Source organism: Biomphalaria glabrata, chromosome 6 (genome assembly GCF_947242115.1).
Source record: "Biomphalaria glabrata chromosome 6, xgBioGlab47.1, whole genome shotgun sequence".
Classification (NCBI taxonomy): Eukaryota; Metazoa; Mollusca; class Gastropoda; family Planorbidae; genus Biomphalaria; species Biomphalaria glabrata.
This window is the reverse complement of record NC_074716.1, coordinates 26,406,033-26,430,712: the sequence shown is the minus strand read 5'-3', so window position 1 is coordinate 26,430,712 and position 24,680 is coordinate 26,406,033. Positions and strand designations below refer to the sequence as shown.

Below are 24,680 nucleotides of genomic sequence, written 5' to 3'. Positions count from 1 at the left end.
TCTTGTGTAGTGCCCCAACCGTCCCACAGATCAAAGGATAGGTGAAAGTGAATGTAAAGTTAGATGTCAACCTGGCCTAACTAGTTTGTGGTCTAGGGGGCAGATGATGTAAAGTTCATCTGTTTTTGTGACCTACGGTTCACGAGGGTGTCATGTAGCCAGCACAACGACCAACCGCCTTTACTTTTCCCCAACTAACGTCAGGTAGCCATTAGAGCTGGGTTGACTCAGAAGTTGAAAATCCCAGTCTTCATCAGGATTCGAACACGGGACCCTCGGTTCGGAATAAATAATGTAATTGTTTTGAAAAGGCTCAACCTCAATCGAATCCTTAAAATTAGAAAAAAAAATCCTTAACGAAAAAGAAATTTATAAGAATACTATTCGTTTTAAATTAGGTCTAACATATAATGCATACTAATTAGCTTTTTCTCTTTAAAAAACTGCTTGCATAATTGATTTTAAAAATTAGAATTTTCGCTTTCAGGAAAAAAAAAAGTAGCCGTTGCATCAGAACTTTGAATGGTCTAAAATATTGTGAAGTCGGATTTTCAATATCTTTTCTAGTTTACGAGATCTAAACGGGACGGACGGACAGACGGACATTTCGCACAAAACTAATAGCGTCTTTTCCCCTTTCGGAGCCGCTAAAAAAAAGGTCTTAATTAGTACAATCTTGAATTCATTTTTGTTTTAAAATTATCTTGTCTGTATCATTTGTACTCCATGAGGGCCTATCCTGTGTTAATCCTGCTGATGCCTATCATTTTGAGATTAATCCAAGTATCTTAGGAGTGAACGATCTATCTATTAGAACGAGACCAATCGTTATATTAGGCCTAAGCACTGACCAGCGACGTCGCAGCCTGTGGGCAGTGGAGACTAATACCTCGTTGCCACGTCGTATTGGTATCCCCATGCCTACATGTTGCGACGTGGCAGGTCAGTATTCAGGCCTTGTATGACGATTGGTCTCAGCCAAATCACCATGCTCACTGGATCTTGAGGAAGTCGATCTCGTGTAAGTCACTAGGCTGAAACTATTGGCTTACCGGAACTGACCTACATTGCTTTACATCCATAATGAATTTTTTTTAAAATTTCAGCCTTATTCTATTATCTCGACCATTTGGTGTTTGTTCCTAAACCTAACAGTCCTTGTCACATTCGAAGTAGTTTTTGACCAGCCGATAGCTGACACACTTTAAATCAAGTTCAGTTTTTTTTTTCATTCATTAAATAGTAAGTGTGTGTGTCAGTGTGTGTGTGTTAACGGTGAGGTGTGCCGGATATTCTAATAAAATACTTTACGCGTTCTGTGTTGGACATTTGGTGATGCTAAATTGTTTTGGTTCTAATTGACTATATTTAGTCATTTTGTGAGATTTTTAATAACATAAGGTACAATTTTTCTTTTCATTATGATGCTGAACTATTAATATTCATGTTTTAAGTTCTCCACAGAGTTTCAAGGTACACAACCCAAACGTGTGTAATCTCTATTAGGTGACAAATTAGAATAGACCAACTACAATAAGCCTACAAGATTCTATCGGTGTGGTTTTAACACTTTCTTTTAGCCTTACAAAAAAAAAGTGACCAAACGTGTATACTTGTGTATGCATCACCGTGACATCCCCTTCGCTCCCAGTGTAGGTCAGTTCCACCCACTTTCATGCTTTATCGCAACATTATTTTTACAAAGCTTTTATCAACTCACTCTGCCTGTCTGTCTGTCTGGTAAAATGTTTGTACACGTTGGTTCTCCCACACTCACAGAGGATCAAGTTGAAACTTTGCATAATTAGTCATTGGCAAAGACAATTCATTAATGAGTAAAAAAACCCCCAAAAAAACAACAAAACAAAACAATTAATCAATTAATTACTGTTAATAAATTATTTTGTATGATACCAACCAGGGAAATTGATTCTTCAGTATTCACAATCATTGCTAAATATGTAGGGTTTTTCCCCTTAGATAAGTGAACACTTTGTTTCTTCCAGGTCCGTTCTCGGATAAAGTTGAAACTTTAAACGATAATGTATTGTAAATAAATATTGGTAATTCATTACTTTGATTGATTTCGAAAAAGGGTAATAACTTCAAAATTATCGATGGATATTTGTAAGTGTGGAATTCTTCCCTTATTTTAGATTTTTTTTTCTGAAGTATTTTTATCTTTTGCTTGTTTTACTATTCATTCAATGATATCAAGAAATATTTATCTTGTGGTAGCTTTTAAAAACAATATCCATTGACTTTAAAAACAATATCTATTGACTTTAAAAACAATATCTATTGACTTTAAAAACAATATCTTTTGAATTTAGAAACAATATGTATTGACTATAAAAACAATATCTATTGACTTTAAAAACAATATCTATTGACTATAAAAACAATATTTATTGACTTTAAAAACAATATCTATTGACTTTAAAAACAATATCTTTGACTTTAGAAACAATATGTATTGACTTAAAAAACAATATCCATTGACTATAAAAACAATATCTTTTGACTTTAAAAACAATATCCATTGACTATAAAAACAATATCTTTTGACTTTAAAAACAATATCTATTGACTATAAAAACAATATCTTTTGACTATAAAAACAATATCCATTGATTATAAAAACAATATCTATTGACTTTAGAAACAATATCCATTGACTATAAAAACAATATCTATTGACTTTAAAAACAATATCTATTGACTTTAAAAACAATATCTATTGACTTTAGAAACAATATCTATTGACTATAAAAACAATATTCATTGACTATAAAAACAATATTCATTGACTATAAAAACAATATCTATTGACTTTAAAAACAATATCCATTGACTATAAAAACAATATCTATTGACTTTAAAAACAATATCCATTGACTATAAAAACAATATCTATTGACTTTAAAAACAATATCCATTGACTATAAAAACAATATCTATTGACTTTAAAAACAATATCCATTGACTATAAAAACAATATCTATTGACTTTAAAAACAAATTGTCATATATTTTCGTTCAGTTGTTTATTATTTAAATTTTTATTTCATTGCTTATAATATTCTCGAATATCAAACAGCTGGGCTTATAACATCCTTGTATATTAAACAGACAGCTGGGCTTATAACATCCTTGTATATTAAACAGACAGCTGGGCTTATTACATACTTGTATATTAAACAGACAGCTGGGCTTATAACATCCTTGTATATTAAACAGACAGCTGGGCTTATAACATTTTTGTATATTAAACAGACAGTTTGGCTTATAACATCCTGGTGTATTAAACAGACAGCTGGGCCTATAACATCCTGATGTATTAAACAGACAGCTGGGCCTATAACATCCTGATGTATTAAACAGACAGCTGGGCTTATTACATCCTTGTATATTAAACAGACAGCTGGGCTTATAACATCCTTGTATATGAAACAGACAGCTGGGCTTATAACATCCTTGTATATCAAACAGACAGCTGGGCTTATAACATCCTGGTGTATTAAACAGACAGCTGAGTTTATAACATCCTGGTGTGTTAAACAGACAGCTGGGCTTATAACATCCTTGTATATTAAACAGACAGCTGGGCCTATAACATCCTGATGTGTTAAACAGACAGCTGGGCCTATAACATCCTGATGTGTTAAACAGACAGCTGGGCCTATAACATCCTGATGTGTTAAACAGACAGCTGGGCCTATAACATCCTGATGTGTTAAACAGACAGCTGGGTCTAACACGGGAAAGAAACATTAGTTTTACCTCTTTGCCCATTTGAGATTAAATTTTTTGTCTTGTGAAAGTAGAGATACGGGGATGGGGGTGGGGAATGAGAGGTTCCAGTTTGTTATCCTCCACCCCCTTCCCCATCTCTTACTGAAGTATATTTGATTGTGTTTCAGTTTTCAGAGATGTACTTCACAATCCTAAGTTTTGTGAGCTTCCTGGCTGCAGCCTCTTGTTACCCTCGTTACACCACTCTTATTCCCAATGGGGACATAGTTCCAAACCCGTGTCTGATTGGTTTGTGGCAGGGCGTGGGTCACTACAACTCATCTGGAGGTGGAGCTACTAATGAGTTTGGATTGGTAAATATATACTGTGATAGATGTAATAGATGGTAATCTAAGAAAGTGGTTGTAATTAGAGTTCTTTGGGGTAGTACAAACATTCGCGTCGTGGCTAATTAGGAACTTATGTAAATTCGTCCCAACCGTTTCTTTTTCGAGGTTTCTAAACCATTAAAAACTCGGTTATAGAAAGCGATGCTACTTTAGGGATATAAAAGATAATTACTTTTTGTCTTCATCTATGCTTTTGAAAATCACCAGCAGTGGCGTAGCTAGGTTGGGGGTAAGGGGATGTCCAAAAGGGGTGTTTTCCTCTTGAGGTGACCCCCAAATGAGTGTTCAATTTTTTTCTTACATTAAATATTATATTAAGCCAATGCCATGTTATTTGGCTATTCATGTTGTTATGTAAATTATGACTATGTTGCATGTATTCCACACATTATGCGTATATATTTAGTAAGTACATTACCTCTTGTCATGTCAAAATGCAGGGTTCCCTAAGAGGCCAAGTCCCCGAGAAACTAAATTCCTTGCTACGCCACTGATCACCAGTGAGAAAATTAATTTTTAAGAACGTTATAGTTTATGAGTCTTTATTTCATCCTCGCAAAGTGCTCTGAACTCAGTTCCGAGTCACACTCATTATGATTTTCAGTCTGTTAATGTTAACAACTTGAATCTACCTTGAGGCAGGGAAATGAGTTCTCGAAGCTTACCCGCACCTACCTTCCGAAAGGTAACCTCCTTATCCAGACTGAAGACAGATCTTTTGTGCCAAAGTTTAGTTCTCAAAATCACAAGCAACGTTAAAGCCCTGTTGAGCTTAGCCCTGCCCATCCCCAGTCCAATGATGATCGAGTGGTTGTCATCGTGAATGGATGCACCAACCATCAGACAACATCAACATTCACATCATCTGTCAAGTAAACAATTGTTCGCTATTCGGAAAAAAAAAGATACGTTTCCCCAACTAGGTATCCAATAGCTAAGCTAGTAAGTAAGATAGTAAGTGTTTGTGTTTTGCGTGGCTGGTAGTGCAGTGTGTGTGCCTGTGTATGAAATGACCAGTGGACCTTGAGTGTACATGCTTGAGTGAACAGCAGTGTGTCAGGGACTGTGTGTAAAAGGAAGTCAGAGTATAGAGAACAGGTGGCTGGAGTAAAGAGCATAAATAAGGACGAATAAAATCATTGTGTTTATTGAAGCTCGTGTTGTTTTAGTCTATTACATTGTGTCAGATGGACTGACTCCACCCGCCACAACCGCTGGAATTAAATGGCAACGTAGCAGAAAATTGGAAAAGGTTCAAACAATCCTTTCAGATATATTCGATAGCAAGTGGACTGGATACAAAAAGCAGAGAAGTACAGTCTATGACATTATTGCATGTGATCGGCCAAGAAGCAGTGCAAGTCTATAACACTTTCCAATGGACGGACAATGAATGTAATGAACGTGAGATTAGCATTCTTAATAAGTTCGAGAAGTACTGTCTACCAAAAAAAATGTTACCATTGAAAGACATGTTTTTTTCCAGCGTTCTCAACATGAAGGAGAGTCATTTGACAACTTTGTCACTGACATCAAACTCAAGGCAAAGACATGTGAGTCTGATTTGCTTAAAGATTCCCTAATAAAGGATAGGATAGTTGGTGGCATAAGGAATGAGAACACCCGAGCAAGACTTTTGAGAGAACCAGATCAAGACCTTAACAAGGCAGAAAATATATGTCGGGCAGCTGAGGCAACTGAATGGCAGCTTAAGCTCATGAATGAAGAAAGTGGGGTACAAGTTGTGAATTCAGCTACCAATAGCTTTAAAAGAACAAAAGGAAATGTGAGTTGTAGCTATTGTGGCAAGGAACACAGACCACGTCAGTGCCCAGCTTATGGGGAAACCTGTCACAAATGTCATAAAAAGGTCATTTTTCGTCAGTGTGCAGATCAAAGCCTGTAAGTATAGTGAAGTCAGAAGGTCGAGATGACTCCGTTGAGGAAACATTTTTCATCGGCAGTATTGGCTCCCATAATCTAAGCAACGAATGGAACTCACTCGTTACTGTTGAAAACAAACAAGTCACATTCACGTTGGATACTGGAGCACAAGTCAATATTCTCCCATACAGAATCTTCAAGCAATTAAAAAGAAAGAAACTTCTCAAATCAACATCCAAACTTACTACCTACAGTGGAGAAAGATTGAAGGTTGTTGGCAAAGCACACATTAAATGTACTGTTAAAAGTAAGACAGCCATAATAGAATTTCAAATTATGGAGACACATTCAAAACCAATTATGGGTCTACCAGGCTGCCAACAAATGAATTTAATCAGAAGAGTTGACTGTATAGAGGACGATACACTCTCAGGCTACGCAGATGTATTTACTGGCTAAGGCTGCATGGAAGAGGAATATACTATAAAGGTCAATTCCAACATTAAACCTGTTGTACACGCAGCAAGGAAAGTCCCAGCGGCACTACGTGAGGAATTAAAAAATGAATTAGTTACAGCTAAGGAGGTGTTCTTCTGGCCTGGAATGTCTAAGCAGATTATAGACATGGTATCAACATGTGCAGTGTGTAACGAACACCAGAAGTCCCAGCAAAAGGAGCCATTGTTACCACATGATACTCCTGTACTTCCTTGGGAAAAAATTGGAGCTGATAATTTTGAGTATCTCGGTAAAAACTATTTGCTACTTGTAGATTACTATAGTAATTTTTTTGAGATAAATCTTATCCCAACACTAAAGGCTTCAGATGTGACCATACATAGGAAATCACAATTGGCTCGACATGGTATTCCAAGGGAAGTAATTAGTGACAATGGACCCTCATTTGCTTGTCAAGAATTTCTGAAATTTTTTAAAAGCTGGGGATTTAAGCACATTACATGTCGCCCCAGATTTCCACAATCTAATGGTATGGCAGAACGGGCCATACAAACAGTGAAACAGCTTCTAAATAAAGCTAGGACGTCGGGTCAAGACCCATATACGGCCCTCTTGCCATTTCGAAATGCTCCATGCCCTGATGGACCTTCACCTGCACGGCTGCTCATGGGCCGCCGTCTGAGGACAAATCTTCCGACAACGGAGGCCCATCTCAGACCTCAAATCTAAGACAAAAAAGAAAATGCTTGGAAAACAAGAAAAAGTAATCAAGCAAAATATTGCAACAAAACAGCGAGGCGCACTGAGCGACCACACATTCAGCCTGGGAGCAAAGTGTGGATGCAAAAGAAGCCTGGCGATTTATGGGAACCAGCAGTGGTCATCTCAGAAGCGGAGACCCCGAGATCATACTGGGTAAAAACACCGAATGGGATAACTTACCGAAGAAATAGAAGGATGTTAAGAGACACATGTACAAAATCAAGGGTCATGCCTGATATTTTTGAAATGGACACCCCAGAGACAGTCATTAATGGTCAAACCACACAGCCAGAGAACGTGAGCGATACAAATGTGCAACAGGAACAGACTAACACTACCAATCCGCCGCCTGTAATAACTCGATATGGTAGGCAAGTTCGGCCACCAGTACGTTACCCTGACGCAGATAATTAGATACATGTATATCTTTTTATTATTATGCAATTTGTATATAATTAATGTCTATTTGTAAACCTAGACTGTTGTTGTTTTTTTTACTACACATTTGATAATTTATATTGTTACTATTGATAATATTAATAATTGAACATTCTGTTGTGTTAAACATGTATTCAGTTTACTCATTTGTTTATAGTGAGACAGAAATCATTTGTATAGTCAATTGATATCTCAAAGCTTTTAAGGAGGGAGATGTGATAGTAAGTGTTTGTGTTTTGCGTGGCTGGTAGTGCAGTGTGTGTGCCTGTGTATGAAATGACCAGTGGACCTTGAGTGTACATGCTTGAGTGAACAGCAGTGTGTCAGGGACTGTGTGTAAAAGGAAGTCAGAGTATAGAGAACAGGTGGCTGGAGTAGAGAGCATAAATAAGGACGAATAAAATCATTGTGTTTATTGAAGCTCGTGTTGTTTTAGTCTATTACAGTAAACAATTGTTCGCTATTCGAAAAAAAAAAGATACGTTTCCCCAACTAGGTATCCAATAGCTAGTCTATCCAGCCCCGATGTGGCGCCCAGGTAAAAATCAGTTGTTAGAGGATGCGACTAGGCCTATAGTGTAGCGAAACATTCCCATTGGGGTGCCGAAGAGAGATTCATTGTTTCATTGCACAGGTCGGATGTTGATAGAAAACCCCAAACAAACACGACACGATCTACACGCCGTTCCACAAAAGGGCCGTTTCATACACCAGATTCCCGGTGTATTCGGTATCCGGCCTCATCCATTCTGGTCATAAGAATTTAATAGACCTACGCTCCCAGGCAGAACAAATTGTTCAGACAGGCCAGCGGAAGATCAGCCTTCAATCAGCGCCTCGTTTTCAGAACGACTTAGTACTTTATTTCCGTATACAGGCATACTATTTACTATCTATATAATCAAAACAGGACTTTGCTGCTGCCGGACATGTGTGGTCTCAAGAACTATGCCTGAAGGACTCTGACCGAGACGGTTTGACCAATGGACAAGAGCTTGGTGATCCGGGATGTCGGTTTGCAACGTCAAATCCTGGCCATTTGGTGGCGCCTCAAAGTCACCCAGGTTTGAGGTTTTGTTAGAGAAACGTGATTTTTATGTAACTTGTTATTGGATGAGGAATTTTTTTTTAAATTAAAAAAAAGTCAGAATTTTTTTTTTTAGTTACGATCTTGTCTGTCATGTCAGACCCATAAGTTTAAGCTTACAGCATGGGCGTAGCCAGGATTTTTTTTTTTGGGGGGGGGGGGGGGGTTTAGGGGGGATTTTTTCTCCCCCCCCCCCCCACCGCTATATATATATATATGTGTGTGTTTGTGTATGTATAATTAATCTTTATTACATTCTGACTCTTCATTCTTTCGGAATACGTTTATTATACCCTGGAATAAGTTCTTCCTGGAGTTAGTGGAAAATTTGTAGATTCCCCGCCCTCACCAGCAATGAATTCTGGTGGAGCGCTGCGAGCTCTACCAGCGCGGGACGAAGACCCGCCGCCAAGCACTATTTTCGATATTGAAAGCCTAAAAAATGCATATTCTGAGGTATCTACAGTGCATTATTCTGCTATTAAAAGTATAATTTCAAAACCTGTGCTATTCTTATCTTATCTTATATAATACAGAGGTTACTTCAAAAAAAGAGGATGATTACGTCCTACGCGTCATGCCTTCAGTCATGCATATTAACCAATGACTTAAATTCTGCCAAGTCACTGGTTTTCCTGGCTAGCTCAGGCAACCCATTCCATGCTCTAATAGCACTAAGGAAGAAGGAGTATTTGTACAAATTTGTCCTAGCATATGGGACGAGGAATGTGCCTCTATGTTTTTGTCTTTCTGAGTATTTTATTAAATTTTGTTTTTGTATTTGAAGATTATGGTTCAGTGTTTTATTTATAATTGCTACTTTACTTTTGAGACTTCTTTCCTGAAGGCTTTCTAAATTTAGTGATTTTACTAAAAGTGTTACTCTAGTCAAATGTGAATATTCGTTTGTTATGAATCTCACTGCTCTATTTTGTGTCTGTTCCAGTTTCTTAATGTTTTCTTGAGTTGAGGGGTCTTACTGGCTTAGATCCTCCCGCGCCGTTCGGCTCATTGGGCGGCAAGCTGTTTTCACAAAAATCTGTCGCTGGCAATGTCTGAAGCCTCTTCCCACCTGCTCTGAGGACCTCTATGAAAGTTTGGCGTGAAGTTGTTCTAGGATGTTCCTGTTTGCGATTTCCTCGTAATGGCCTCCATGTCATTACAACTCTTATTATGCGTAATTCTTTTTGTCGGTAAACATGTCCCGCAAACCTCATGTGACGCTCTGTCACAACCTTACCAAGGGGTCGACTCCAAGTTCGGCATAGCATTTCCTTGATTGAGACCCGATCCCTATAACTGACTCCTAAAGACCGTCTTAGCCATCTTTGTTGAGCCACATTTAGTCTTTTTCAATTTCGGCAGATGACTATCCACTGCACTTTATTAATGAAGTCCAGCCACTGGCAGAAATTTTGTAACCTCTCTTGGCTACGCTCTTGGAATTAGGTGACAGTAGCTTGATTTAGATTTTTTATAGAAAAGGGAAGTTTTATCGACAAAATCATCTGTTGTGGGGTTTTAAACTAAAAAATCTCTGGAGTTTTTTTTTAACAAATTCAAAACCTCATTGAGCTACGCTCATAGAATTTGGTGAGTGTAGTTTGATTTAGAATAATATTGAAAAGGGCGTTTTCAACCTCAAAACTCTCTGTAGGGGGATTTTAAACTCAAAAACATCTGGAGTGGTTTTAGACTAAAAAAAAAGCCATCTGGAGGAGGGGTTTAAACTCAAAACTCCCCTTCGGCTTTGCTAAGGTCAAAGAAATTAAGTGTGTAATTTACACTTTTTTATATTGAAAAGGTATTTTTTAGCATCAAACCCCGATGAAGGGGGTTTCAACTCAAAACCCCCTTTGGCTACGTTCATAGGATTTTGAGTGAGTAATTTGCTTTTTTTTTATAGAAGAGGTACTTTTTTTATTCAAACCCCGCTGAAGGGGGGTTTAAACTTAAAACCCCTTTGGTTAATCTCAAAGGTTTTTTAGTGTGAAATTTGCTTTTTTTTTAATTGAAGATGTTTTTTTTAAACTTCGAACCCCACTGAAGGGGGGGGGGGGGTTAAACTTAAAACTCCCTTTGGCTACACTCATAGAATTTTGAGTGTGTAATTTGCTTTTTTTTATATTGAAGAGGTATTTTTAGCTTTAAAACCGCTAAAGGGTGTTTAAACCCAAAACCCATTGGACTACGCTCATAGCATTTTCTGTGTGTGCTTTTTTCAATTGAAGAGGGGAATTCATAGTTAATTTTGAAGGGGTTTTTTAAATCAAAATCTTTCTTAGTTATGTTCTTGGAATTAGGGGATTGTCGTTTGCATTATTTTTTGTTTGTTTTGTTTTATAGAAGAGGGGAGTTTAACTGCAAAACCCCCTGGTAGGGGTTTTAAACTCAAAACCCCCTTGGCTGCGCTGGGGCAAGTGATGGTTTAATATTAAAATCTCACCTAAAATAAACAAAATCAAAGCTAAAAATCTGTCACCAAAGTCCGTCTTTCATTTCGGGGGGGGGGGTGTGAACCCCAAGACCCCCCCCCCCCCCCCCACTGGCTACGCCCATGGCTTACAGTATGATATAAATAATGGCGTCTTTAAGTAAATAGACCAATGCAATTGTATTTAGGTCAGTGTTTCCAAAATTTTTTACTTAAAGGAACACTTCGCACATCCTGAATATGTAGCCGGACACTTTGGTTATTTTTTTTTTTGGGGGTGGGGGGGGGGAGACTAATTCACTTGGTGGCCTAGTAGATGAAACTAGTAAACTAGGGATAGTAATTCCTCTAGGTGAGACTACTCCGAAATTCAACACCTGCTGCCTTGCAGATGATCTTGGATGATCAAAGGCTATGGGAGCACACCCAAAAAGAAAAGCAGGCTGAAGTCGGAGTCAATGGGCCTCCTGGTGCATAACACATTGACACGCAACCTCAACTATGTATGAGAACGAAGAATAAGAATTCCCCTCAGCCCCCTCTAACTTGAAGATTTTATAAATGATTATGTTGTTATTCAGATTTTTTTAGTTCAAGCGAACGCGCTTGATTATAGTCTCACTGTGAATCTAAATTTAAAGCATAGCGGTAAACTTACCAACAGGTAGACAGAAGAACTTAGAAGCAGAACCTTAGAATTTCAATAACAATTTAATAAAAACATAACACAATGTAATGCAATAAAAACATAACACAACGTAATGCAATAAAAAAAACATAACACAATGTAATGCAATAAAAAAACATAACACAATGTAATGCAATAAAAAAACATAACACAATGTAATGCAATAAAAAAACATAACACAATGTAATGCAATAAAAAAACATAACACAATGTAATGCAATAAAAAAACATAACACAATGTAATGCAATAAAAAAACATAACACAATGTAATGCAATAAAAAAACATAACACAATGTAATGCAATAAAAAAACATAACACAATGTAATGCAAAAAAAAAACATAACACAATGTAATGCAATAAAAAAACATAACACAATGTAATGCAATAAAAAAACATAACACAATGTAATGCAATAAAAAACACAACACAATGTAATGCAATAAAAAAACATAACACAATGTAATGCAATAAAAAAACATAACACAATGTAATGCAATAAAAAAACATAACACAATGTAATGCAATAAAAAAACATAACACAATGTAATGCAATAAAAAAACATAACACAATGTAATGCAATAAAAAAACATAACACAATGTAATGCAATAAAAAAACATAACACAATGTAATGCAATAAAAAAACATAACACAATGTAATGCAATAAAAAAACATAACACAATGTAATGCAATAAAAACATAACACAATGTAATGCAATAAAAAAACATAACACAATGTAATGCAATAAAAACATAACACAATGTAATGCAATACAAACATAACACAATGTAATGCAATAAAAAAACATAACACAATGTAATGCAATAAAAACATAACACAATGTAATGCAATACAAACATAACACAATGTAATGCAATAAAAACATAACACAATGTAATGCAATAAAAACATAACACAATGTAATGCAATACAAACATAACACAATGTAATGCAATAAAAAAACATAACACAATGTAATGCAATAAAAACATAACACAATGTAATGCAATAAAAACATAACACAATGTAATGCAATACAAACATAACACAATGTAATGCAATAAAAAAACATAACACAATGTAATGCAATAAAAAAACATAACACAATGTAATGCAATAAAAAAACATAACACAATGTAATGCAATAAAAAAAACATAACACAATGTAATGCAATAAAAAAAGAAGAAACGATGGCTATCTGTAAACATCATTTTCTGATCCTTTTTTTTTTTTTCATATCTAGGTATCTGTGAACCAATCGGAAGTAACAAGTGCGCATGGCAGACATTTCGATGCTAGAGCCAACGTCCAGACATCGTGATCCCCTTTTCAGGCTTAATTAAATATCTTCCTTGTCACCGCAAGCTGTCAACACAAATCTTTTTATTACATCTATAACGATAAGCAATATTGTGTTACGTATTTTTTATGTTATCTTGTTAGTAAACCTATAACCAGTGGCGTTACTAGGGTGGGTGTCACCCGGTGCGGTAGGCTCAAGGTGTCATTCCCCTCCCCAACAACAGTCTCCAAACATTTCCCAATATTGTTAGACAAATGTAAAATGAGTCTCTATTCTGTTTTAATTTTGATTGATTATGACATTTTATCCATGGTTACCACATATATTAAAATGTAAGTTTATTAAATAAGAAATAGACTTTACATTAACTGAACATGTTTTTCTTTCTTAGACTTTAAAGTCCTTTACACATTACGGAAACTGTTAAACAATATGCCAGCTTAATTCAAACTTTTATTAACATCTAAAATATTTTAGAATATAGAACAAAAAATGTTCGCCGACCCTTTAGGTCAAGCTTTTTTCAGCGTTTCTGAGCTTAAGAAACTGATTTTCTTTGGTTTAAGATTGCATCATTTCTCCTAGTCAGAAATCGCAGAGGTGGACGGGCCGAATTTGAAGTGTAAGAAACATTTGAGGCAAATGAACAGGAGAGGAATCAGTCCCACCCTCCCCCTTTTCCTGCGTTCTGGACTTCATAATTCTTTTTTTCCCCTGGCGTCTACACAGGTAGTATGCAGAGCCTATGTAACAAAAAAAAAAGATTAAATTATAACAGGCAAGGACGTTCCAGTATTTAACTATTTTCTTGCAATATTCATTCAAATTTAACAAAGTAAAAGGCGAAACCAAGCTAAGTCTTATAAAGAAAGAGTCAACATTGGCCAATACTGTTATGCCAGGGATATTCGATCTACACATAGCGCACGTGAGTCTGTAGTGGGCGTGATGGTCTTAAGATCATTTTCTTGTTCTGTAAGAACTTACGCTGCGAAGCTTTCATTTTTGTCACACAAAAGTCGTCAAAATAACGACATTCAACAGTTGTGAGAATTGCTGCCCTAAGAAAGACATTTGACTGGGTTCATATTAGGACGTTGATGAATTACTACAACAAAAATACAAGGTTTTAATTTTACCCTTGAAAAATAATTTGAAAATGTTCTTCCCCTCCAAATTTGTCATACCCCCCCTCCCCAGGTTGAGAAACACTGCAGTATAACATGCAAGTTTTTAATGGGCTTGATCGTCATTTGAGGGCTTGTAGCAGGTCCGTTCACGCATCATACGTCATTACTACCATTGTACCGTATTGTACGTCGGTCGGGAGAAATGTTTCAGTTCTGCCATCAGAAGGTAGAAGACTTTAAAATTACGTTGTTGAAGACGCATTGAAAAGTCTTATTTAAAAAAACAAACAAAAACATTGATCTTGTAGTTAATGGGGAAAGGTTCTAAAGGTTCTAGTTTTAATATATATATATATTTAAATTTTGGCAATAATACCGTTTTTACCTAATTAATAATAAAATACGAAAGAATTGTAATGCAAATACAACCGACATTTGTCCTTAAACGAAAGAAATAGCACCAAATCCTAATGTACCGAAATAAATTCTATTATACAGTCGCATCGGACCAGTCGGTTATTTAGTTATTAGGACCGAAAAACAGTGTGAGCATGTGTAAGGCGATGGAGGTGTGTTTGGGGGCGTCGATGTATTGGAGGCTTTTTCTTTGCTTTAATATTCCATTTTATTTCAATGTACACATACCGTTGGTATTTAACCAAAAAGAATATGATATATGGATCATTGTTATAGGCTTGATAAATACACAATATGATACTGATCATTGTTTATCTATGGTTAGTGTTTTCCAATTTATATCTTGAGTAACGAGCATAATATTATTTACATTACAGTATCACCATTAACTAGTTGGTGGGGAAAAAAAAGACAAAAGATAATTTGTATAAAAAATATTGATATCACTGTCATTGCTCAATGGTCATTAAAATTTACAAGAAACTAACAAGAATCGTAGTGAAATGAAAATAAACAGCGACACTTATTCTCATGCTAGTGTCCAGAGGTTTAAGCTCCAGAACTAGATGAAAGCAACATACCGAGCAATGAAGTAACAACTTGTTGCCTACAATAGGCCCCAGAAGAAAATGGGCATGCAAAAGTGTGTCGCCTTAAGAGATGTAAACAAATCTAGTACATTTGATACAACCTGGTCTACAGCTTACATTTAATTGAAGAAAGATCATAGGAGATGAACAAAGTAGCGAAATAATTAAATGTGTAGTTAACATTTCAAATACATCAGTTTGTGTTTTTCATATATGTACAATGTGTTGCTTTTTTTGAGAAATTGTATCCTTAGTTTGATGCCCCTCACCACTTGATGCTCCGTGCGCCCGCACCACTCGCACATTACTAGCTACGCCACTGCTGATCGATTAACCAGATGCAACTCTTCCTTGAGTTGTGATCCCGGGTGTGGTGCTATAAGATGAAATGGTCTCCTTGAAGAGGCTTGAGGCCTGAGTTCGAATTCAAGTCGTATAAATTTTTTATGCATTCAAAAAAGCGATCACGGTAACATTCACACAGATACCACCTTCATTCCTCTCCTACTCTCCCCAACTGGTCCCAATCACACAGATACCACCTTCATTCCTCTCCTACTCTCCCCAACTGGTCCCAATCACACAGATACCACCATCATTCCTCTCCTACTCTCCTCAACTGGTCCCAATCACAAGATACCACCTTCATTCCTCTCCTACTCTCCCCAACTGTCCCAATCACACAGATACCACCTTCATTCCTCTCCTACTCTCCCCAACTGTCCCAATCACACAGATACCACCTTCATTCCTCTCCTACTCTCCTCAACTGGTCCCAATCACAAGATACCACCTTCATTCCTCTCCTACTCTCCTCAACTGGTCCCAATCACACAGATACCACCTTCATTCCTCTCCTACTCTCCCCAACTGTCCCAATCACACAGATACCACCTTCATTCCTCTCCTACTCTCCTCAACTGGTCCCAATCACAAGATACCACCTTCATTCCTCTCCTACTCTCCCCAACTGTCCCAATCACACAGATACCACCTTCATTCCTCTCCTACTCTCCCCAACTGTCCCAATCACACAGATACCACCTTCATTCCTCTCCTACTCTCCTCAACTGGTCCCAATCACAAGATACCACCTTCATTCCTCTCCTACTCTCCTCAACTGGTCCCAATCACACAGATACCACCTTCATTCCTCTCCTACTCTCCCCAACTGTCCCAATCACACAGATACCACCTTCATTCCTCTCCTACTCTCCCCAACTGTCCCAATCACACAGATACCACCTTCATTCCTCTCCTACTCTCCCCAACTGGTCCCAATCACACAGATACCACCTTCATTCCTCTCCTACTCTCCCCAACTGGTCCCAATCACACAGATACATCCTTCATTCCTCTCCTACTCTCCCCAACTGGTCCCAATCACACAGATACCACCTTCATTCCTCTCCTACTCTCCCCAACTGGTCCCAATCACACAGATACCACCTTCATTCCTCTCCTACTCTCCCCAACTGGTCCCAATCACAAGATACCACCTTCATTCCTCTCCTACTCTCCCCAACTGGTCCCAATCACAAGATACCACCTTCATTCCTCTCCTACTCTCCCCAACTGGTCCCAATCACAAGATACCACCTTCATTCCTCTCCTACTCTCCTCAACTGGTCCCAATCACAAGATACCACCTTCATTCCTCTCCTACTCTCCTCAACTGGTCCCAATCACAAGATACCACCTTCATTCCTCTCCTACTCTCCTCAACTGGTCCCAATCACACAGATACCACCTTCATTCCTCTCCTACTCTCCCCAACTGGTCCCAATCACACAGATACCATCTTCATTCCTCTCCTACTCTCCCCAACTGGTCCCAATCACAAGATACCACCTTCATTCCTCTCCTACTCTCCCCAACTGGTCCCAATCACAAGATACCACCTTCATTCCTCTCCTACTCTCCCCAACTGGTCCCAATCACAAGATACCACCTTCATTCCTCTCCTACTCTCCCCAACTGGTCCCAATCACAAGATACCACCTTCATTCCTCTCCTACTCTCCCCAACTGGTCCCAATCACAAGATACCACCTTCATTCCTCTCCTACTCTCCCCAACTGGTCCCAATCACAAGATACCACCTTCATTCCTCTCCTACTCTCCCCAACTGGTCCCAATCACACAGATACCACCTTCATTCCTCTCCTACTCTCCCCAACTGGTCCCAATCACAAGATACCACCTTCATTCCTCTCCTACTCTCCCCAACTGGTCCCAATCACAAGATACCACCTTCATTCCTCTCCTACTCTCCCCAACTGGTCCCAATCACACAGATACCATCTTCATTCCTCTCCTACTCTCCCCAACTGGTCCCAATCACAAGATACCACCTTCATTCCTCTCCTACTCTCCTCAACTGGTCCCAATCACAAGATACCACCTTCATTCCTCTCCTACTCTCCCCAACTGGTTCCAATCACAAGATACCACCTTCATTCCTCTCCTACTCTCCCCAACTGGTCCAAATCACACAGATACCACCTTCATTCCTCTCCTACTCTCCCCAACTGGTTCCAATCACACAGATACCACCTTCATTCCTCTCCTACTCTCCCCAACTGGTCCCAATCACACAGATACCATCTTCATTCCTCTCCTACTCTCCCCAACTGGTCCCAATCACAAGATACCACCTTCATTCCTCTCCTACTCTCCCCAACTGGTCCCAATCACAAGATACCACCTTCATTCCTCTCCTACTCTCCCCAACTGGTCCCAATCACAAGATACCACCTTCATTCCTCTCCTACTCTCCCCAACTGGTCCCAATCACAAGATACCACCTTCATTCCTCTCCTACTCTCCCCAACTGGTCCCAATCACAAGATACCACCTTCATTCCTCTCCTACTCTCCCCAACTGGTCCCAATCACACAGATACCACCTTCATTCCTCTCCTACTCTCCCCAACTGGTCCCAATCACAAGATACCACCTTCATTCCTCTCCTACTCTCCCCAACTGGTCCCAATCACAAGATACCACCTTCATTCCTCTCCTACTCTCCCCAACTGGTCCCAATCACACAGATACCATCTTCATTCCTCTCCTACTCTCCCCAACTGGTCCCAATCACAAGATACCACCTTCATTCCTCTCCTACTCTCCTCAACTGGTCCCAATCACAAGATACCACCTTCATTCCTCTCCTACTCTCCCCAACTGGTTCCAATCACAAGATACCACCTTCATTCCTCTCCTACTCTCCCCAACTGGTCCAAATCACACAGATACCACCTTCATTCCTCTCCTACTCTCCCCAACTGGTTCCAATCACAAGATACCACCTTCATTCCTCTCCTACTCTCCCCAACTGGTCCCAATCACACAGATACCACCTTCATTCCTCTCCTACTCTCCTCAACTGGTCTCAATCACACAGATACCACCTTCATTCCTCTCCTACTCTCCTCAACTGGTCCCATTCACACAGATACCACCTTCATTCCTCTCCTACTCTCCCCAACTGGTCCCAATCACACATATACCACCTTCATTCCTCTCCTACTCTCCCCAACTGGTCCCAATCACACATATACCACCTTCATTCCTCTCCTACTCTCCTCAACTGGTCCCATTCACACAGATACCACCTTCATTCCTCTCCTACTCTCCCCAACTGGTCCCAATCACACAGATACCACCTTCATTCCTCTCCTACTCTCCTCAACTGGTCCCAATCACACAGATACAACCTTCATTCCTCTCCTACTCTCCCCAACTGGTCCCAATCACACATATACCACCTTCATTCCTCTCCTACTCTCCCCAACTGGTCCCAATCACACAGATACCACCTTCATTCCTCTCCTACTCTCCCCAACTGGTCCCAATCACACATATACCACCTTCATTCCTCTCCTACTCTCCCCAACTGGTCCCAATCACACAGATACCACCTTCATTCCTCTCCTACTCTCCCCAACTGGTCCCAATCACACATATACCACCTTCATTCCTCTCCTACTCTCCCCAACTGGTCCCAATCACACATATACCACCTTCATTCCTCTCCTACTCTCCTCAACTGGTCCCATTCACACAGATACCACCTTCATTCCTCTCCTACTCTCCCCAACTGGTCCCAATCACACAGATACCACCTTCATTCCTCTCCTACTCTCCCCAACTGGTCCCAATCACACAGATACAACCTTCATTCCTCTCCTACTCTCCTCAACTGGTCCCAATCACACAGATACAACCTTCATTCCTCTCCTACTCTCCCCAACTGTCCCAATCACACAGATACCACCTTCATTCCTCTCCTACTCTCCCCAACAAGATACCACCTTCATTCCTCTCCTACTCTTCCCAACTGGTCCCAATCACACAGATACAACCTTCATTCCTCTCCTACTCTCCCCAACAAGATACCACCTTCATTCCTCTCCTACTCTACCCAACTGGTCCCAATCACACAGATACCACCTTCCGAAGCAGGACGTTTTGGCGACGCCGTTTTGGCGACGCCGTTTTGGCCCCGCCGTTTTGGCGACGGGACGCTTTGGCGCGAAATACATTATGTACGTTTATTGTATTATTTTTTTTTAAAGAATTATTCATATCTATGTTTTGCATGAGTGTTTGTCTTAAGACATATTTTTCACGTACTAAATGTAAATGTGTGTTTGTTTTTCACATCATTTTCTTTAATAAACATTTTGGATTGTGTATGTGTGTTTATTAAGAGTCACACTTTCATTTTCAAAAAGGTTTTTTAAAGATATTACTTTAAAATTAAAAACAAAATGAAACGATGATAGACTAAAAATTGATGCAATTATTTGTTGACATTAACATTGGTTTATTTAATGACTGTAAGGTATCTCCAGCTATACATACCAAACACTTGCTAATAATAAGTAAAAATATAATACATCATATACATGTACCATGTTTCTCAAAATATTTTAAGTTAAGTATACATAGACACCATGGTTATTTGCCTAAGTCGCTGGAATTCAAGGGTTCATAAAAAAAAAACTAAGAGCTTATTAAATTATCGTCAAATGATATCTCGCGCCAAAACGTCCCGTCGCCAAAACGGCTCGCGCCAAAACGTCCCGTCGCCAAAACGGCGGGGCCAAAACGGCGTCGCCAAAACGGCGGCGCCAAAACGTCACGTTCCGCCACCTTCATTCCTCTCCTACTCTACCCAACTGGTCCCAATCTATATCTAGCTATCTATATGTAAACATAAATAGGATGGATATTAGCTCCGGGATTATGGAGTCAGTCGTTACCACTAATTTGTTTTTGATTTATAATATTACTATTTACTCGACCAAAACATATTGATTAAATATCAATCATATATTGCGAATGCCACATCTCTGTACATAAAGACCAGATGTTTACTGTATTTACGTAACCTGTATTCAGTCTAAGGAAAAATAATCCATTTGTTCATGTTTTTTACTGCTATTGCAAGAAATTCAAAAGTTACCTCTCTTTCCATATTTAATTGTTTGGTACAGGTAGTTAAAAAAACAACAAATAATGTGCTTTTGAAGTCAACTCAAAACTCGTAGTACTTTAAAATACATTTAAATAAATTGTAAAAACATATTTTAAATAGCCAATAGGATGTTGGGAAATACTCTCTAAAGCAAATCCTTGTTGATGTCATCATTATCATCACAATACTCTGTGCTCTTTGAAATGATTCATTTTTCTGCACAAGACAACACAGAACAGCTGTAAAGTTGACTGATGTCTGATTTTGTTCTCTGCCGTTGAATGTCCGACAAAAGTACATCACAAATCCAAGACAACAATAGGCGTGGCCATGGTGAAGAGAAACTTATAAAAAAAATCCTGGGCTTAGCCAGGCGTTTTTTTTTTTGGGGGGGGGGGAGTGTCAACCCCCCCTTCCCAAAAAAAAATAATTTCTGGACACATTTTTTGCTTTAATTTTGTTTATTTTAGGTGAGATTTTTATGTTAAATCATTACTAGCCGCAGCGCATCAAGGTAGGTTTTGAGTTTAAAATCCCCCTCCAGTGGGAGTTTTAAGGTTAATCCCCCCCCTCTTCTATAAAACAAAATTCCATGAGCGTAGCCAAGGTGGAATTTGAGTTTAAAATCTCCTCCAAATTTTTTTTACGATAAAACCCCTTCTTCAAAATAAGACTAAGTATACAAAAGTCACCAGATTCTATGAGCGCAGCCAAGAGTCTAGCGGGGTTTGAAGCTAGAAACCACCTCTTCAACATAAAATTAAATAAAATTACAGTCACAAAATTCTATGAGCGTAGCCAAGAGTAGTTTTATGTTTACTTCCTCCAGGGGGCTTTAAGTTTAAAACCCCCTATAGAGAGCTTTAAGGTTAAAAACCCCCTTTCGATATTATTCTGAAGCAAACTACAGTCAATAATGTCTATGAGCGTAGCTAAGGGAGTTTGAGTTTGTTTTAAAAAACCTCCAGAGATTTTTTATTCCCCCCCCCCCCCAAACAGATGGTTTTAATGATAAAACTTTCCTTTTTTATAAAAATCCATTAATTAAAGTGCAGTGAATATCAGATTTGTTTTTTGAACTAAAATATTTTAATAGCAGGATAATGCACTGTAGATACCCCAGAATATGCATTTTTTTTGTTTTAAATACCGGAAATAGTGCTTGTTTAGGGGCTTTGCTCCGGACCCCACTGATGGAGCTCACAGCGCTCCACCAGACCCTGTGGCTGGCAAGGGCGGGGTGTCAACAGTCTTTCCACTAACTCCAACTAACTATGGTTTAATAAAGAAAGAATGAAGGGTCGCAATGTTATAAAGAGTAACTGTAAACACACACACACATTAAACACACACATATATTGCTGGGGAGGGGAAGGGGAAAAAATCATCCCCCCCCAAAAAAAAAATAAAAAATCCTGGCTCTTGCCCATTAGACAAATCATCACATATGTAGTAACTATTGAACTAGTGGCGTTTAGTACTTCTTTTGAAATTATAATTGGTTTGAGAATTCAGGTCGTTCCCTTCTTTACTAGGATACGTTCTTTCTCCAGCTATCCCTTACCAACTGGTCCAGGCAAGTCATAGGATGAAATTGCGCTAATCAAAAACAATTGGTAAAAAAAACTATTTCTTATCGCACAGATTAATTTGTGTTAGTCTATTATACATTTGATTACATGACTAATCCAAATTAATTGATACACTTAATATCAGCTTTGTTGTTTTTTTAAAGTAATCCTTCAGTGTTCACAGATATGGCTAAATTTGTTGGGTATAGTCCCCTTAATTAATTGTTAACGCTATTTCTCCTTTAAGCATTTTCCGAACAAGTTGATATTTACTGTACCTAACAAAACATGAATCATAAAGAAAAAATACCCAATTTGTCAATTAATTATTGGTAATTAATTATTTTGTTTGAGATCGAATAAGGGAAATAACTTGTACATTATAGATCGATATAGTTTTAAGGGCGAATTCTTCCCCTTTAGATAATTTCTTTTTTTTTTAAAGGAATGTTTAATATTTTGCTTGTTTTTAAATAAAAATAACAAAAAAAATACCAAAGAAAGAGGGGGGGGAATCTATGAATGATGTTGGTAGTGTTAGTAGAGGCCAGTGTTGACAACGGATGTTGGTAGTGTTAGTAGAGGCCAGTGTTGACAACGGAAATGTTTGAACTCGACATACACTTCCAATAGAACGTAATTATTGTTTCCACCAGACATAGCATGTTAGGTTTTAGTACTTGACTTTCAAAATCAAGCAACCCCCAAAAATATTGATTTTTTTTTCCATTTTCCAGACTTTACTATATTGGACTTATAAAAAAAAAAATTATTATATTTGTAAAACAAGTTTTCTTGCACTAAGATCGGCTTTAAATTTTTAAAAATTATTATCTATCTAATAATCGTGATTCTGACAGTTGTCTAAAGCATGAGAGAAACAGCCAAAAGTACAAATGTCTATCCGTAACAGCACGAGTAGTGAGAGATAAGTCTTGGCTCGTGTCACGTAGAGATCACGTTGAGCAGAGACCAGAGGTTCTGAACTGTAACACATGCACTTCAAACACAAGAGCATGTGTAATGTACATTATTGAAACAAGAGCCTTATCTCTGTGTTCACATCAGAGCCGGAGGCATCTACCTTCTTTTGAAAAGGATCTCAATACATACTGGAGTACCTGTACACCCTTCTTCTTTTTCACAAAGCTTATATCAGCTCTGTCTGTCTGTCTGTCTGGTAAATGTACATGTTATTTTTTGGATCAAGTTAAGACTTTCTTTATGGAACATTGGTGTAAACAAATGAATCAATAAATAAATTAATCAATTAAATAATGGTTATTAACTATTTTTTTTATACCAAGTAAATTAATTCTTTAGTATCCACAGATATTAAATATGTCTGGTTTTGCCCCTTAAAGTATTGTATCAAGAAAGGTTAATAATGTATACACGTAAACAACGAAACCACTTAAACCAATCAAACATGTAAACCAAGAAACCACTTAAACCAAGAAACCACTTAAACCAAGAAACCACTTAAACCAAGAAACCACTTACCAAGGAACCACATAAACCACGAAATTACTTAACAAGGAGCCACTTACCAAGGAACCACTTAAACCACGAAATCTTTTAACAAGGAACCACTTAAACCACGAAATCTTTTAACAAGGAACCACTTAAACAAAGAAATCACTTACCAAGGAACCACTTAAAACACGAAATCACTTACCAAGAAACCACTTAAACCAAGAAATTGTAAAAAACAACAACAACAACAACAACACATAAACCACACAACCATGTAAACCAGGTAAACCCCAAAACCACTTAGACAAAGAAACCATATAAACCTCAAAATTTCGTAAATCACCAAACTACGTTATCCACGAAATCACATAAATCAAGCAAACGCGTAAACCACCGAACCACGGAAACATTTAAACCTCAAAAAACAGGACACCACGTAAACTACGTACCAGCTATCTCAGAAGTTCATGTTCTACATTTCTCGGTTGTTTTCAAATTGACAGATTATTACATCTTAATTCAAATGGGGGGGGGGTGGATGTAGGTTAGCAGGCTTCGAACTTGGTACCATCGAAACGACAGTCTGGAGCGCACGTCACACATCTAGGCAGTCATAATATTTCAATATGAATAGTATTACTGGTCTATATTCCTTTGGCTTGTTATCATGATTTTTTTTAGTTTGTACAACTAACTAACAAAAAGTTGATATCTCATGGATCAAGTAGGAACAACTTCAATATCGAATCTTTTTCTAAATGTGAAGTTGAAAAAATAACGTGCAAAAATGTTTTACCAGAGAGACAGAC

The 24,680-nt window shown here is 38.1% G+C and overlaps 2 protein-coding genes across 2 annotated transcripts; both read left to right on the top strand.

Annotated features, from left to right (window-relative positions):
• The first annotated feature begins 1,464 nt into the window (after window positions 1-1,464).
• On the top strand, window positions 1,465-13,309 carry LOC129926962 (temptin-like). The gene is made up of 4 exons (XM_056033804.1): window positions 1,465-1,473; window positions 3,923-4,108; window positions 8,598-8,751; window positions 13,145-13,309. The coding sequence occupies exons 2-4, from the start codon at window positions 3,932-3,934 to the stop codon at window positions 13,198-13,200; spliced, it is 387 nt and encodes a 128-aa protein (XP_055889779.1). The 5' UTR covers window positions 1,465-1,473; window positions 3,923-3,931; the 3' UTR covers window positions 13,201-13,309.
• A 2,071-nt stretch (window positions 13,310-15,380) lies between these two features.
• On the top strand, window positions 15,381-21,298 carry LOC129926850 (uncharacterized). The gene is made up of 3 exons (XM_056033311.1): window positions 15,381-15,394; window positions 15,928-19,809; window positions 21,295-21,298. The coding sequence occupies exons 1-3, from the start codon at window positions 15,381-15,383 to the stop codon at window positions 21,296-21,298; spliced, it is 3,900 nt and encodes a 1,299-aa protein (XP_055889286.1).
• Window positions 21,299-24,680: the final 3,382 nt, after the last annotated feature.

Bases quoted from the DNA above. Each gene is read 5' to 3' on its own strand.
- LOC129926962 (XM_056033804.1), top strand. From the start codon at position 3,932: ATGTACTTCACAATCCTAAGTTTTGTGAGCTTCCTGGCTGCAGCCTCT. The intron at 4,109-8,597 runs GTAAATATATAC...TAATCAAAACAG, and splicing joins CTACTAATGAGTTTGGATTG to GACTTTGCTGCTGCCGGACA. The intron at 8,752-13,144 runs GTTTGAGGTTTT...TTTCATATCTAG, and splicing joins GGCGCCTCAAAGTCACCCAG to GTATCTGTGAACCAATCGGA.